Genomic DNA, 16,971 nt, shown 5'->3' on the forward strand with positions numbered 1-16,971 from the left:
TTCATTTGTCACGTTAATTGAGAATTAACTAATTTAACGGAAAAAACTTGATTTATATAATTTTTACAAATTTAAAACCCAATGTACCTTCAAAACTGATATAACATACATATAATATACAAATATATATATATATATATATATATATATATATATAAAATGTATTTGCATTATATATATTATATTTAAAAACTATAATTAATTTATTTATGTGTAAAATTAATTAGTATAATGTTTGGACAATAATAGTTGTTTGTTGTAAGGTCCTTAAAATTTGTAATTATGAATATAGTAAATATTATACTACTTCTGAGAAGTTAAAGTAGAAGGTGAATTTCTTTATTAATAATAAGATAGTATCCATTAAAGAAATAGTTGGATATTTTATGATAGATTAATTACATACTATATCTATCACATAAAAGTACAAAGTTTTTCTGAACTATTATTTCAGTAAACATTGGCGACAGATACAAAAAATACAAAATTTATAAAAAAATAAAAAACAGAAATTTCTTTGATCATATAACATTCCTAAATTTAGTAGATCGAAATGTTATTTAAGTTTTAAAAAAAGCAATTATTATTTATCATTTCACTTAAGTTTGTAATGTGTGGTTGCATGGATCTTTAAAAAATTCATCGAGAGGATTTAAAATAACAAGATCTAAGACAAATTACGTAAAAAAAAAAAAATTAATATCATTTTAATTCAAAATCTGAAAATAATAAATTTTCAAAATTTATAACATTTGAAAATGTAGTCTACGCATGCAAACAAGAATTGGTAGCTATCTCTGTCATTGGCTTGGCCATAATAACCATTTTGAAAACAATAAACAAAGCTTCTTTTGTTCTGTTTTTGACAAAGTTAACGATTGATCAACTCAGAATATTTCAGTAAGGAGAATGATATATTGAGAAATTTTTTTAACAACTTTTTTACAACAAGAAACGTGTCATTATTTTATTGGTCTGTTTGAATTTATGTTTAAAAAAATATTTGAAACGAACCAATCATAAACTGTCATGTATGCATTGTCAAAAAAGAGTTGTTATAGAAATTTTTTCCTTTCCTATTTATATGTCCATTTGATATAACACATTTTGAACATATTTATTTTGAAAGGTTGTAAACATGATAAAATACACGACACCAAACTGAAGTTTTCAACATTTTACATCCTTAAAAGATGAGACACAATTCACACAACAACATTTGTTTCAAATACCACAGTATGCGATGATCCGAGAATGAGATCTTAAGGCTTCTTGAGTGAGAAAGAAACGTAGGTATCCATAGTGGTCAAGTGGTTTATAACGTAGAGGATGTTCCTCATCAACTAGCTCTTCTTCTGGTTCCATTATCTTACCAGCATATGAAAGTAGTCCCATCGAATATCTTTCTTTCTTTGACTTTACTATAACTCTGTGTTCACAAGCTCCTATTCTTCCATTACTCCATACCTGCAATGCATCACCAGCCATTACCAAGAACAAGGAAGGTGAAACACCCACTTCAAACCATTTCCCATTCTTCAATTTCACACCCAAGCCTTCTACCTTCTGATTCAGTATAGTTACAAGAGCAGTGTCAGAATGAGGAGCCACTCCCAAATTACTCTCACCCTCTTCAGGTTTTCTGTATTTGTATCCTCTAAGAACATATTCAGTTGATTCAAGAAAAGACTCTAGTTTCTTCCTCTCCACTCCATAGCTCTCAAACATCATTCTCTTCACAATATGATCCAGTTCCACAATTTCCTTCGCATACGAATTCACACTTTCACTACTCACACAACCAAAATCCAAAGGGTTAATTCATTATTTTTAGTGCATGAAATGAAACTCTTAGAAAATGAAGCTAGCTTTGATTCTTTAATGAAAAGTAAAAGCATGAAAGTTACCAGAAAGCATGATTTCCTTGTGGCCACATAACATGTGTGAATTTCTGGCAATCCTGAAAGCTGAGTGGATTCATGATACCTGCGGATTCATATAAAGGAATCTGAGGTCGCTGACCAGAGTAGCTGAATATAGGTTTATCAGTAGTTTTCCTTCGTTTTGTTTCTGTTGGGAGGTCAAAAAATTTCTTCATTTCTGAGTAAACAGAGTGATATGTTTGGAAAGTTATGTTATGATAGAGTGCCAAGAAAGCACCATGATCCTCAAGTGCAGTACGAACTACTTGACAAGTTGAAAGCCATGTTTGTGTAGAAGCTTTCAGATTTTGGTTAGTGAAGTCTACCACTGGTAGCTCATCACACTCTCTTTCTGATCCCATCACCTTTTGGACTTTAAACTCCCAACCTACACTTTTTCTCTAAGATCTTAAATATATAGAATTTCATGTTCTTTCTTTTTCAATTCAATATTTTTTTTATATCTTTTTATATAATGACTATAATATTTAATATAAAATGACCTAATTAAGGATATTTATACATATTGAAAAAAGAAATTAATCCTTATAACTTAAATAGCAAACCTAAGGGAGAGTAGAACTTCACATAAGAAAAAGAGAGTAATTAGAGTTCTATATACTAAGCCTTAGGTTCAAATCAGCAAAAGAGTAATTAGAGTTATATTATAAAAGTTAATTATTCGATGAAGAGAAATTTCTCAAATTTTGTGTGGCTATTTTGTTTTCAAGAGGTGGTATTAGAAAAATTAACTTATAAGTTAATTGCTAATTGATACATTAGTTTTTAATTGATAAGTCGTTTATTAGCTAAACTCTTGTGGGTTTGATGCTCATAAGTCATTTTATTATATAAATAAAGTTTGTGTTATTTAAATAACAATATATTAACATGTAATTATAATTTTGAATCTTTTAAAAACTAACTAAGTTCTTATTAAATTTTTTACTACTTCTACTTTTTTTTAAGTTGTATACATTTTTAGGTTATTTTAATCAAATTTAATTTATATATTATTGAAATATGTTTTATTTCTAGCTATTTTTATATTGGATTTTTTTTTTTACAAATTTCATGGTTCGTGATTTCATAAAGTTTCATAAAAAAAATTAGAAAATAACCTAACTAATATTAGAAACAGTACAATAATAAAAAAAATATTCAATATCATTTAAAGAAATTGAGAATAATAAAAAAATATATTAAAATATAATGTTTGCATAATGATGAAAGTAAAATAAATATTACCAAACACTTTTTATTTGAACAAATTATAAGTTGATAAAATAAGAAAGTAACAAACTTATTAGTTTTACTAAACATATTATATAATTAATTAATTTTTTTTCAAGACTAGGTCCTTTGAAGGTTTTAATATGAAAGATATAGGTTGTTAAGTTGGATTTTTAGAATAAAAAGAGATTTGATAAAAAATACTCATTAGACCACGAAAATATATAACATGTAAGATATATCTAGAAAGAAAATAAAAATAATAGATTTAAAAAATATATAACGTAATAAGAAGAGAGAAATAAAAAAAAGTCTTTTCTTCTATATTTCTCTATGACGTAAAAAGAAGAGAGAATTTTTTTTTTCAAACACCAACTTAGGATAAAAATATTTTTTATTCTTAAAAATTTTAATTTTTTATTCATTGGACTTAAAAAAATGACAGATTTTTGGACTTTAAATAACATTTTCTAGAATTTGAAAAAAAAAATTAAAATCGTTTAAATTTTAAAAAAATAAGATAATTTTTTTTTCATGATATATCAAATATATGTTCTAATAAAAAATTATAAAATGCAACTTTTAAATATAATATGAGATGTTCTTAGCCAATGTAGGAAATACACTAAAGTTTCTAATGTGTGGTGCCCATCATCCAGCTTTTTAAAAATGGATAATAATTGATAATAAAAAAAATCCTAAATAAATTCAAACGAATTGGCAGCTTTCTTTGTCATAGTCTTTTTTAAAAACAAGAAATTAAGCTTTTTTCTTTTACATTTATTTTAGAAAGTTGACAATTGATAAGCTGAGAGAATATTTCAATATTTATCCCTAAATTATTTTAATCTGTGGGGACAAAATCTACATATATGCCAAAAAATATTGTAAAAATTGTGGAGCAAAAGAATACAATTAATGGGACAAGAGCATAGATTGGGCATATTATTTATGATAATCTATATCCCTCAAAATCAACATAGATATCAATTACCCTTTTTCTATTTGTCTCATATGTTTGCTGTTAACACGTACATATCCATTTATGTTCTTGCTATTCATGAACCATAATCATATAATCACACTAAAACTAGTTTTTTTCATTTCTTTTTTATATCTATTTATATTTATATTATCATATTCAAAGCTAGATCAAACCATACAATAATTAAACAAAAATGTTTAAATATTTAATAAAAATTAATGGGGAGATATAATTGAAAATATATAATTTCATAAATTACTTATTTTTTTTGTCAACAAGTTTATAAATTACTTAAAATTTGAGGTTTATATTTTTCGACGGAGAGTCACTATATTGGACTGAATTTTCTAAATTTATGAAATGTTTTATGTAAAGATTTAGCAATGTATATTTAAGAAATAATTATTTCAATATTAAAATGTTTTAATATAAATAGTTTTATTACGAAAAAATTTAATTATTTTTAAATATATATATATATATATATATATATATATTTATATATATTTTAAAAAAAAATCATTTTTTTAGATTTTTTTAAGAGTTTTTTCTGTCTGTCTGATTAAAGAACTAAGACCATATGATTGATTTTGCGGCAAACTCTTCAATTTGGATCGAACAATTTGTCTATTTAAATAAGTTGAGTTTTAACTCTTTTCTCGGTCTTTTTTCGTTATCAGTTGCATGAGAGTCTTCCATGCGTCTTTTTTAAAGTCAGAGAATTTATTGACTTGGCACTAGTTGGGTGAGACAAGTCTCTTAGGAAGAAGTTAAGCCAGTGTGAGTTCAAGTGACAATCTCGTTGGACCAACTATCTAGTTGTTGGGCGAGTGTGCTTCCAGGCATTACTCGTTAAGTGAGTAGATATTCTCGTTGAGTGAAATTAATAGAGTTTAACTTTATTTATATGTATGCAGCAAATAATAATGTATGATATTGTAATATTTATGAATATTGTATATGTGTTTGGTTTAATTTCATGGATCTCATTGGAAGATTCTATGGTAGTGTTTCATTAGTATACACATTTATGTGAGAGTCCAAATGTTGAAGGTTATCTTATCGCTCTAATAACCATTCAAGCATAGGTATAATAGAATGAGATATGTGGTGAGAGGTGCAGGATGTCCTAGTCTAGGGACTTTACACTGGCCAAAGATGATAATGGACTAACCTTATGTGTGATAGGGTGAAACTCATTCATTGGCAATGACTCTATAGAGTAGTAGAGGTCAACACAAGTGCAAGACTCCTCGAGATTTCATATCAATGTTGTGTGGATAATTGAGTCTAATATGAGTCTTCATATATGATACGGTTGTTTTTATGAGTGAATGATGTATGATAATATCTCTAAATTAGTTTTACGAAAACTCTTTTGGACATTAGTTTACCCTATTGTTTCTTATGGTATTGTCTATGTTTGTTTCTTTTGTAATGATCACATTATTAGTGTGAACAAGAGATAGGTGTTGAAACATTTATGGTGAAAGACGATGATGCAATATAGTTTTCTTCTTACTCGTCTAGTATTATCCTTAGTAGTTTTAAATAAATTTATTATTATGGTTATTTTTTAATAACTATATTAAATTTATATTTATAATTTGAGATAAATCTGTTTTATTTTATTAATCTTATAACTTTTTGTTTTATCATGAGATGTTATATTTTATTTTAAAATTATTTTTCTAAAAAGTTGTAAAATCACTTATGTAATTAAAAGAAAACAGCGGAACTAGATTTCTAATATTGAAATAGTGAAAAATGTAACGAATTATCAAATTAAAATCTGGTCAAATTAATCCTTAGGTTTCAGGCAATATAATTTAAAATATAAAAGTAAAAATAAAAAAATAAGAAGGCTAAAAGCATCGTACTTCCGGGTTAGTAGCTAAATATAGAGTTTTGAGTGATCTTCATAGATTTTTATTGTGCTGGGAGGTGAAGGAATTTTTTGATACTAATATATTTTTTTCACTAATGACCCTTTGTAAAGATTTTGAAGCTAATATTAGATATGCAAGTTATCAGTATAGTTTTTAAATTAATTGATGAATGTATAGTTAAATTAAAATGTTATTATATATTTATATATTTAAAATAGATAAATAAAAACCTTATCTTATAAATTAATTTGATAATATTCAGACATACGAAAAATAAAATCTATGAATAATTAAAATTAGTGTTATGATCACCTAAGGAGGAGTATTTGGTGAAGTGAAAATAATTATATTAAACATATTTATCAGTGATTATCTGCATGTATAAGATATTGACAAGATTTGTTGGGTTTGATATGCAGAGGATGAAGAAAAGTTTGTATTTTCTGATTGAACCTATTTGTAGTGTTACCTCTAATCATATTTTTAAACAAAAACAAAATGGTCCTTAACACGTAATGCTCAAATTATTTGGATGGCAACTTCGTTACACAATCACTGATAAATATTCCTGGACCACTAAATGATTTTACAAATTAAGTTGGCTATCAATTAATTCATTTATTTTACTTTACAATAATTCGTAATAAAAAAATAAATCTTCAATAAATGTTTTACGTCATGTCTTATTATTCTACGAGGAAACCAAATATATTTGTCTGCTTTAGTTTAATTCAACAATAATAACTTTAATTTTGATAATAATCCTTACCACTGGCATTTAAATTAGTACCAAAGTCTTCCCACAACTGAAAGATGAGTTTAGTAACATATAATAGTCTCAGAATTATCATTTTCAAGCTGTCATTAAAAATTTATATTTTTGATAGTGGTTTAAACTGTCGTTATATATATATATTTAAATTTACGTGTTATTAGGTTTATTTGACAATGAAGTTATCAACCTATTAAGTTAATTCAAACAGGTTTATATTAGATAAATTCTTATGGATTTTCTTTTGATATCACTTTAAAAAATCTTTTAATAATAAAGGTATTTACGTGTATATAAAAATATATTTAATTCTTTTTTATTTGTTGTGAGACTTTATTTGTTTTCCAACCATTTTTATAATATAAACTACATTTAAAAAATAATTAAAACAAAAAAAAATGATAAAGAGTATAACAAACCTACAAAAATGAAGATGATCCAATAAGAACCATTAAACACAAACCATATCAAGACATGTTAGTGACATTAATGGATGATGGTATATTGTAATGAACACGTACAACAATGGTGGCCAAATCGCTATGATAGATGCAAAGGCATATGACAACCAACAAAGAACGAGGAAGGGAAACAAGAGAGCAAAATGAAAGAAATACAAAAACGAAATATTTACTATAACTATGTTTTATCCATTATAAAGATCATATGATGAAGATCTTTTTAAACTATTGTGGTATTATTCATTACTTACAATTTAGTTAATTATATTGTTATAAAGCATGTAATTATCATCGTATAATTATTAAACGTAGAAAAGTTATTTTATACCAGTTAAAAAAAGTTTTTTATGTTAGTTTTGGATCTGGCATAGATAGAGGCATTAGGAAAGGATTTCAATACCAGTTATTTTGGATATTTGATTTTAGTTCTACAACCAAAATATATCTAAAAAAGGTAAAAAAAAAAAAAAAACATGACTTTTTAACTTTGATTATGAATCAAAACATAAAAGTTCTTATCATATGTTTCAGTTTCTCATAATTAAAGTATGAAACCATAAATAAATAAAAAATATGAATTGAACTTTGATTCACTTAGTAACTAAAGCTTAATATTTCCTTTATGTTTCAACTGTGGTTATAATTGAAGCCTAATATAAGCATTTTTTTAAAATAATATTTTGTTTGTTTTTTTTCTTCCTACATATTAAACATGTACAAAATACCACAAAACTAGCAAAACATATTATATTTATCACATTTGGAATAAGTCAAAATATAGATACAAGAACATGTTATCCTTACAACAAGAAAATGTGTTAAATACTTAATGAATTTATCAAAACTTAATGTAGGACTCTTGAATTTTTGCATAAAAGATAGTAATTTCAATTAATATTTAAAAAAACAAAGTTACAAAATATTTGATTCAATGCAATTACTATCATTTCTCAATTGTAATACAAGCACAAACAATAGTTGTTATCCATTGCATTACATAATACCCATACTCATATGAATTGATTTGTTTATTACGTTATAATATATCAACACAATTATAAACAATTGAGGAAGAAAAGAATCAAACAATTATAAATATATGGACCAAAATAGATACAACCATGCAAGCTTTTTTGTCCTTGGGAAACGATGTACATTTCTCTTTGATTTACAATTTCTTCCCTATCTCCTTAATTTTGTAGAACCATAAGTTTTCCACTAGGGAGAACTATTCCTATTTGTTGAGATTAGTTGTAAAACATGAAATTCTTGTGTATTTTTGTGTTAATAATATTTGTTTTTTCAATTCATGTTAGTATTCAATTTTCATGCCTAATGTTTGTTGTGATTTGATCACTCATGGCTTGATTTGTGGTTCTTGATGTATTAGAAAATGATTTGAACCTAGAACTGAAATTGAACACTTAATGGATGGTATTGATATGATTATTAATGCATGATAATGAAATAGATGAACTCTAGTCTTAATAAATTGTAAATACTCTATGTTACATTTTCTTGCACAGTAACTATTTGATAAAAATACCAAAAAGATTTTTTTGTGTTTTTGTGCACTTTAATGTCTAATTGAATTATGAAAAGAAGAATTGTCATGTATTGCACAAGTTCCTTGAGAGAGAACGTTATAAATACTTATTACTTGTTACGCTGCGATTGGTGCACTTACCGTTAGTTTTTATGTTCAGGGTGCTCAGATTGTCCAATTTTAGTAGCAAGAATGTCATAACGACCTTTTACAGTGAAAGTACCTTGGGAACTCTACTCAACTAAGGAGTCCTATAACATAACAAAAGAAATTTAACATCTAATCGGTATAAAGTCATATTATTATTTAAAGAAAAGTTATATCTTACAATTTTTACATATATTTGTCATGTGGTGTCAGAAGTGTAGGAGCCCGGTGATCATAGACAAACTAACTTTCACTTTTAATCATAGAATAGTGGTGAAGGATGTTGTGGATAATCACTCTTAGAAGGTGGGGGCCTAACTTAGTGTGGGTTTTTACTTTTTTCTTTGTTTTTGTCCTATTTTCCTGTAACATATATAAAATTTATTTAATAAATTAATTCAACGTGTACAAAATTATATTTGATATGAAAATCTCAAAGAATAGACTAATTCTTGAATTATATGAAATTTATTGATCATAAAATCTGATTCTTAAAGGTTTAGGTTCATAGTCGAGTATGTTGGTTAATGAAAACCATGAAAATATGTTGAGACGATGGTATGAGATCATATTATATTTTACAATATTAAGTGTAAATATATATTAAAAGTAACATTTGTATTAGATTGAAAAAAAAAGTTTATTACATTTAATATTTATGAAAGTGTCATAAACATTTTTCTATCAGTTTTAATCACCTTATGAGATGAAAATAATTATATTTTTCAGCTATTCTGATGTGTTATATATCTATAGAAAAATGACACATTATCCAGGAAAAAAAAGAAAAGGACAAATTTGGCATGATATGAAGAGGAAGAAGGGAACTTTGTATTTTCTGATTCAACCTATTTGAGGAGTTGCTGATTAATCATATTTTGAAATAAAAATGGTCCTTAAGATGTAAAATATAAAATTATTTGGATGGCAACTTCATTATACAATAACCAATAAATAAATATTCCTGGACCACTCAATAATTCTACAAATTAAGATGATCATGATTAATTCATTAGACTTTATAATAATTCCTAATAAAATAAACAAATCTTCAATAAATCTGTAACGTCATGGCTTATTGTATGAGAAAACGAAATATGTTTGTCTTTTATGGAAAGAAATTTCTGTTTATGTAACAATGCTTAGCTTGTTTCCTTGTAGGATACATATATAATAAAATTGATAATTTGATAAATAAAGTATATCCCTGCATTAAAAAAACTAAATTAATTCAACAAGTCAAACTACAAAAGATCTTATAATTTACTTTTTTTAATCTTTAGTATTTAATCCTTAATCCCAAAGTCTTCGAAACCTTTGAAGTATAGTTTAACAAAAGAACTCACCAATTTTTCCTCTTTAACTATTTTTTCTACAATCAAATTGTTAAAAGATCTATTAAATGCTTATAAGCTTTAGTAAAAATGAAAATAATGAATTTAGTGTAATTGATGGATAGTAGGACGGATAAATAAGATAATAAAGAAAATTATAATAAGATGATAAGTTATGTTTAGTTGATTTTGTAAATTTGTTATTTTTTTTATCTTGTTTGTTGTTTTTAGAAAATATGTCAAATATGTAATTTTATGAAATTTATTTTTAATATTAATATAATCAGATGTTAACCTCTTTAAACCAATTTAAGATCACATCAAATTTTTATTGGATGAATAAATATGTGGAGAATATTTTCACCACCTTAAGTGTTCCTGCACCTTTTCACTATTTTTTTTTATTCCAAAAATACTCAACACCTTTTTACTATTTTTTTACTCCAAAAACGCCATACACTTGTCCCATTATCCTCAAGAATATTTCTCTTTCTCTCTTAATGGAGCATTTACACTTTCCCTTAAATAAGTTTGATTCAATCTTATTTTTGCTGTTCCATATTATTTTTTGGTTTAATGTCTCAATAGATTCATATTTTTGTCCAGAATCTCAAATAGGTCCCTTCTTTTTCGACGTCTCAATTGAGTTCTTATTTTCTTAAAATTGAATCAAATAGGACCTTTCCGTCAAATTGAGATGACGCCGACGGAAAGGTCCTATTTGATTCAATTTTACAAAAATAAGGACTCAATTGAGACGCCGAAAAAGAAAGAGACCTATTTGAAATTCTGGGCGAAAATAGGGACCTATTCAAATATTAAACCTTTTTTTTTAAATGACTTAATAAATGGTAAAATTTCGTTCTAAATTTCTAGAAAAATGTTTATATGCATGTGAGTTTTTTTTACATTTAAAATCTATAATTTTGAATATTATATTATGTTTTAACTTAATGATCTGTTTCACTCAAATAACTTGAATAAAGTATTTAATTTATTAGATAAATAATTTAAAAATATTATTAAATACTTAAAATATAAAGAAAAAGTTATTTGTTAAAGATTTAGAATTTATTTAATTCTTTTATCATTACAAAATTAATATATTATTTTTTACTATTAATATTATTATGTTTATTATTCTAGCATCTAACTTTTAAGTTCATAAAATGGAAGTGGTAGAAACACTAATATTCAAGTTTCCTCTGAATTTTATATTTTGCAATATATTACAAGTTTAAATGCTGCATTAATACAGAGAGAGAAAGAAAAAAAAATTTTTAAAGATAGTAAGAGAGGTATAAGATATTTTTGAAATAAAAAAAATAGTAAAAAGGTGTAAAATATTTTTGAAATAAAAAAAAAAAATATAGTAAAGAAATACATATACACTTCATAAAGTGATGGAGGGAACAAGATCCTAAAATGAAATATCAGAGACTTAATTGTGTTCGCATAACATGAAATATCAGACACAACAATTATAAAGCTAATTCTTGATGCCAAAACACATTTCAGAATCTCCGTATGAGATAAAATGTCAAGGGTAGAAACAGGTACTGGAAACTTATGAGAGTGCAGGTAGCAAAGAAGGGGTGCGAGAAACAAAAGTCGAAAGAAAGAATAACTGGGTTTTATGGGCTTGGCTTGGCTCCACGTAGAAATAAGAAAAGATATATTTTTTAGATTTTGGATTAAGCTCCAATTAGAGTTAAATATAAACGTGTGGCTCGTTTTTATTATAATATTATTGTTGTTATCATTATTAGTATTAAATATATTTTTAATTTTTAAATTTTGATGTCAAATTATTATTTATTTTTATTTCAAACTTTAATATAATTTAATTTTAAAATTTTAAAAATAAATAAATGTAATCTTTTTAATTATCAATTTTTATATACTTTAAGTTACCGTGAATCTCCTTCAAATCTGTCATATTCTAATTTTGGTTAACCATAATTGGTTTGAAATCTGAAATAGAACTATATCTCTTATGTTAAACTAATTCACTCAATATTTGGCTGTTAAGTTGTTACCATTAACTTGAATAAACAAAGAACATTTTCCAATGGACACTTTGAAAACAATGTCATAGGGTTTGGTGTTACATATTTCTCAAGTCTTGCATGACCTAGAAAGAACGTTTTCTTAGGGGACAAATCTGTTGTGGAACAACCTAATTTGTTTGCAAAGATCAATGATTCTTTAGGAAGCCTTGAAGAAATGAAAGGAAATGCAAGTGAGATTGTTATTTGTCCTAAACCAAGAAGAGTTAGGGTTTTTCCAGCAAAGTCATTGAGATGGAAATGTTGGCAACAAGGTGAAGAGTCAAATTCAAAAGCAGAGACAAAACATTTAGACATCAATTCTTTGATCCAAGATAGAGATGTTTCGTCACCCCCATTTTTTCTTGGCTCTCCTCCTATCAGAGTTGATAACCCTTTGATCCAAGATGCAGAATTTGGATATCAAAAACATGCATCTCAGATTTCATCGTCTCCTTCTTCTGTTTCATCGTCTTCCCCACTCAGAAAAGGAGGCTGTGTGAGAATGAGTTTTGGAATCAAATCAGCTGCTGTTAGAGTAGTAGGGTTTGATTGCCATGTTGGAACTTTTGTTTGATCCCAAGGGTTCAGGGATTTGTTCATACTGTACATATCAAATATGGTTTTGAAAAGATGATCATCATCTTTTTTATTTAGTTCATGTGAAGGATACAACAAAATCATGAAAAGAGCGCCAATTATTCTTACAGGACTAAATATATTTTGTAAGAGCTCCAACAAATCCTTCAAACACTTAATACTTCTAACTCTAAAGGGTATTTGTCTTTTGCAATTGCAAGAATGTTTGTACTCTTCAAGTCGGTTAAAAATGTGTATGTAGAAAATACTTTGATGCTAAAGTCGTTCAAGTGTGTTAATAAAGATAATTAATTTACCTCATAGAATGTATTATTAAAAATACTATCCATAGACTTTATTACGTAGGTGGATCTCTATCGAGTACCTAATTATCTATTAATCTTGAATTAATTATTTTCTCTTTAACTTAATTGTGAATTATCTTGACTAACAATTTAATTGACACGATCTCGTCCTGATAGAATAAGTGTGATCCGAATACATGTTGATTTAATATGAGAGATATTTGACCATATACAAAATATATATATATCTATATATATATATATATATATATATATATATATATATATATATTATGTAATTATAAGTAATTTTTAACATAAGCATAATAATTTAGACAACTAATGAATATCTTATGATAATATATTTTAATACTCGTATAGATAAATTAAAATATTTTGTCACTAATAAAATATCAAAGAAAAGAAACGATTAGATTAATAAAAACATTTTACTTGGATAAAATGGTGAGATATGCATCAAATAGAAAAATTATCAAAGATAGAGACATGAGGAATTTAACACAACGTATTGATGAAGCCCAAATTATTTTAAAACTAAATAAACCCTACAAATTGTATTTTGAAATGAAAATAAATGTTGTTTTATCTTGTTGTGGTCCCTTGATTGATGTTGCATTTGTCAAAGTTCAATGAAATGGACCTTCCAACCTCGCAGAATAAGATCATATATAAGGTTTTGTTAGGTTTCCCATATATGACCAAGAAAGAAAGAGCCAATGCATTTTCGTGGATATTAAATTATTAATATTATTAAAATGAATTAGCATTTGGCAGCTTCATTATAATTTTAATTAAAATTCAAATAATTAGAATAAACCAAAGATTTTGTTTGAAATGATGAATGATTATAAAAAGAGTGGTCCTAGGTGTTGATTATCATTGTAAGGGACACATTTGGCTATTTCTAATTCTATAACATTATAAATTTGGTACCACAAAATCAAACAAATAACAATGAGAGAACCATAACTCTATAACTAAAAATCTGGGACCAGAAATTGAAACAAAATTCGTATTGATATCAATTAAATGTAATATATTACAAATCTAGGACAAGAAATGAAACAATATATATATATATATATATATATATATATATATATATATTCTCATCTAAAAATTATTTGTACGAATAATTTTCTTCAAATTGATGGAAAAATATAACAGTTATATTGATCACAATAGAAATAATTACAAGAATGATTTAACGCAGACGTGAACCTTGATAAAATTATATTTCAAATAAAAATTTAGTTAATTTATCCTATCAACATTAGATTGTAAGCCTCCATAAGGTAACGAAAGTAAATGAATTTTATTTTAATTGATAAAATACTAGGTATTAAATAATTTAAAATTATAATTATTCTTTTTTTTTTTAGTATAATAAGGTGATGTGTTATACTTTTTTTTAGTATGAATTTATCCATATATTAAATATTATTACAAGCAGCGAACTTTAATAGCATTTTTTTAACACAAGCTATATATAATATTTAACAAAAGTAATATTTATTTACTGATATGGTGTTTAAATTAATAATATTTTTTTATATGGTGTTTAATTTTATTATTTTTATTTGGATGTGATGTTGTTGTTTAATCTAAGTCGGTCATCAATGGTTTATTATTTGTCTGAGAGGTTCATCAGCAAAAAATTATATAAATGATTTGAGTTTAATCTAATAAATATTTACACTTCTTTTAATCTAAACTTAAAAATATTAGATTTATGGACTTTTTTTTTCTTTATATAATATTTAATTTTATTATTTTTACTTAAATTCATACTTCATATATAAGATTTAAATTTATATCATATAACTTAAAAAGTGAGGTTATTATATATAGTACTAAAAAACCTAAAAAGACATTTGAGAGATGATGGAAAGGCAAAGTGTGCGTGAAAATCCTCTTCCTGTTGTTGACTTCTCCAATGAAAATATGAAGCCTGGCACTGATACATGGCTTGCAGCATGTGCAATGGTGCGTAGAGGATTTGAGGAACACGGTTGTTTCCTAGCACACTTCGACAAGGTTGCTCCAAACCTTATAAATTCCGTTTTCTGTGCAATGGAACAACTCTTTGATCTTCCACTGGAAACCAAAAGGAGAAAAACCAGTGACAAACCCAACCATGGCTACACTGGACAAGTACCCACCTCCCCTCTGTTCGAATCCTTTGCCATTCATAATCCATCCAACCTTAAACATTGTCAAAACTTCTCAAACATTATGTGGCCAACAGGAAATCATCATTTGTGGTAGTACTTATAATTCAGTGTCTGTTTTACTTGTATTAATTAGCAGTTGTGATGTAATTAAGGTTATTGAGTAATTTGATCTGTCTTGACAGTGAAAGTGTGAACGAGTATGCGAAGTTATTACAAGAGCTGGACCGAACGGTGAAGAGAATGGTGTTTGATAGCTATGGCCTGGACAAGGTGAAATGCGAGTCGTTCCTGGAATCAACCGAATATAGTTTTCGAAGCTACAAATATAAGATACCCGCGATGGATGAGAGCAACGTGGGGGTGAATTCTCATACGGATTCAACATTTATAACCATATTGCATCAGAGGGTAGATGGATTGGAAGTTCAATTGAAAGATGGAGAATGGTTTGCTATTCATGCCTCATCACCTTTCTTTTGTGTCTTGGCTGGTGATGCATTTATGGTAAGCTTTCTCTTAGCCATATTTTTTTCTTGGGCATTTCTATTTCATTCACTGTCGGGTCAGGTCACTATTTGACTATTCATTAATTTTACTCTCACATTCGAGATGTTTATACCTCAGTGTAAAGAAGTGTGTTGAAAGTTCCACATCGATTGGAGATAAGACTAATTTATAATATATAAATGGATGCAAACCACACTTTACAAGTTGATTTTGTGGGATTGAATTAAACTTAAAATTCACTTTTTCAATAGTATCAAAATTCAACCAATATTCTCGCTTTTAAACTTACAAATATCACAATTTGGTTAGGTGTGGAGTAGTGAAAGGATTCGAGCTTGTGAACACCGTGTGATTCTGAGATCAAATGTAACAAGGTACTCCTTAGGGTTACTTTCATACAGTGTTGAGATGGTGCAAACATTAGAGGATTTAGTCGATGAAGAACATCCAATACGGTATAAGCCATTCGACCATTATTCGTATGTTGGTTTTCGTTTCACAGAAGAAGCCGTAAAGTGTACAAGTCGTATCAAAGCTTATTGTGGTATTTAATTTCATGCAATCTATGTATCTTAATTACGACGGACTTCAAGACCTTTTCATGTATATATGTTTTATGACATGTTTAGATCAATCTCATAAGTGTGAAAAATACTTGATTTTGCACTTATAGATGAACTCAAAGTTGTAATTGTTTATGTATTTTCTCATTGAAAAGTTGTAATTAGAAGTATGAAATGTGTAGTAAATTGTACAGGAAGTTATACATCGAAATGGAGTGTTGTTAAATGTTTCTCGCTAAGCCAAAATTTAATTCGCTCATCTAATATTTGTTTTATTCGCTTAGCGCACCAGCACAACTCGCTGAGCGAATAAACATCAGAGGAAGAATTGCAGTTGAATATTCTCTTAGCGTATGAGCTTTGTATGCTTAGCGAATTAGCTATTTCTTTGGCTTTTAAGTGGTAAATAGATAGAGAGATTAACTTATAACAGAGAGAAAAGAACCATAAAACATTGCAGACTTTAGGAGACTACTCAAGGCACC

General features: G+C 26.7%; 3 protein-coding genes across 3 annotated transcripts; 2 read left to right on the forward strand and 1 right to left on the reverse strand.

The window, feature by feature from the left end:
• Positions 1-1,107: 1,107 nt before the first annotated feature.
• LOC106771689 (probable 2-oxoglutarate-dependent dioxygenase AOP1) lies at positions 1,108-2,284 on the reverse strand. Its single transcript, XM_014657694.1, has 2 exons — positions 1,908-2,284; positions 1,108-1,789 (listed from the first exon to the last, which is right to left on the reverse strand). Exons 1-2 carry the CDS (start codon positions 2,282-2,284, stop codon positions 1,225-1,227), a joined length of 942 nt encoding a protein of 313 aa, XP_014513180.1. The 3' UTR covers positions 1,108-1,224.
• A 10,231-nt stretch (positions 2,285-12,515) lies between these two features.
• On the forward strand, positions 12,516-12,914 carry LOC106770101. The gene has a single exon (XM_014655928.1). The coding sequence runs from the start codon at positions 12,516-12,518 to the stop codon at positions 12,912-12,914; it is 399 nt and encodes a 132-aa protein (XP_014511414.1).
• A 2,212-nt stretch (positions 12,915-15,126) lies between these two features.
• Positions 15,127-16,677, forward strand: LOC106771705 (probable 2-oxoglutarate-dependent dioxygenase AOP1). The gene is made up of 3 exons (XM_014657710.2): positions 15,127-15,506; positions 15,599-15,920; positions 16,233-16,677. Exons 1-3 carry the CDS (start codon positions 15,127-15,129, stop codon positions 16,473-16,475), a joined length of 945 nt encoding a protein of 314 aa, XP_014513196.2. The 3' UTR covers positions 16,476-16,677.
• Positions 16,678-16,971: the final 294 nt, after the last annotated feature.

Source organism: Vigna radiata, chromosome 8 (assembly GCF_000741045.1).
Source record: "Vigna radiata var. radiata cultivar VC1973A chromosome 8, Vradiata_ver6, whole genome shotgun sequence".
NCBI lineage: Eukaryota > Viridiplantae > Streptophyta > Magnoliopsida > Fabales > Fabaceae > Vigna > Vigna radiata.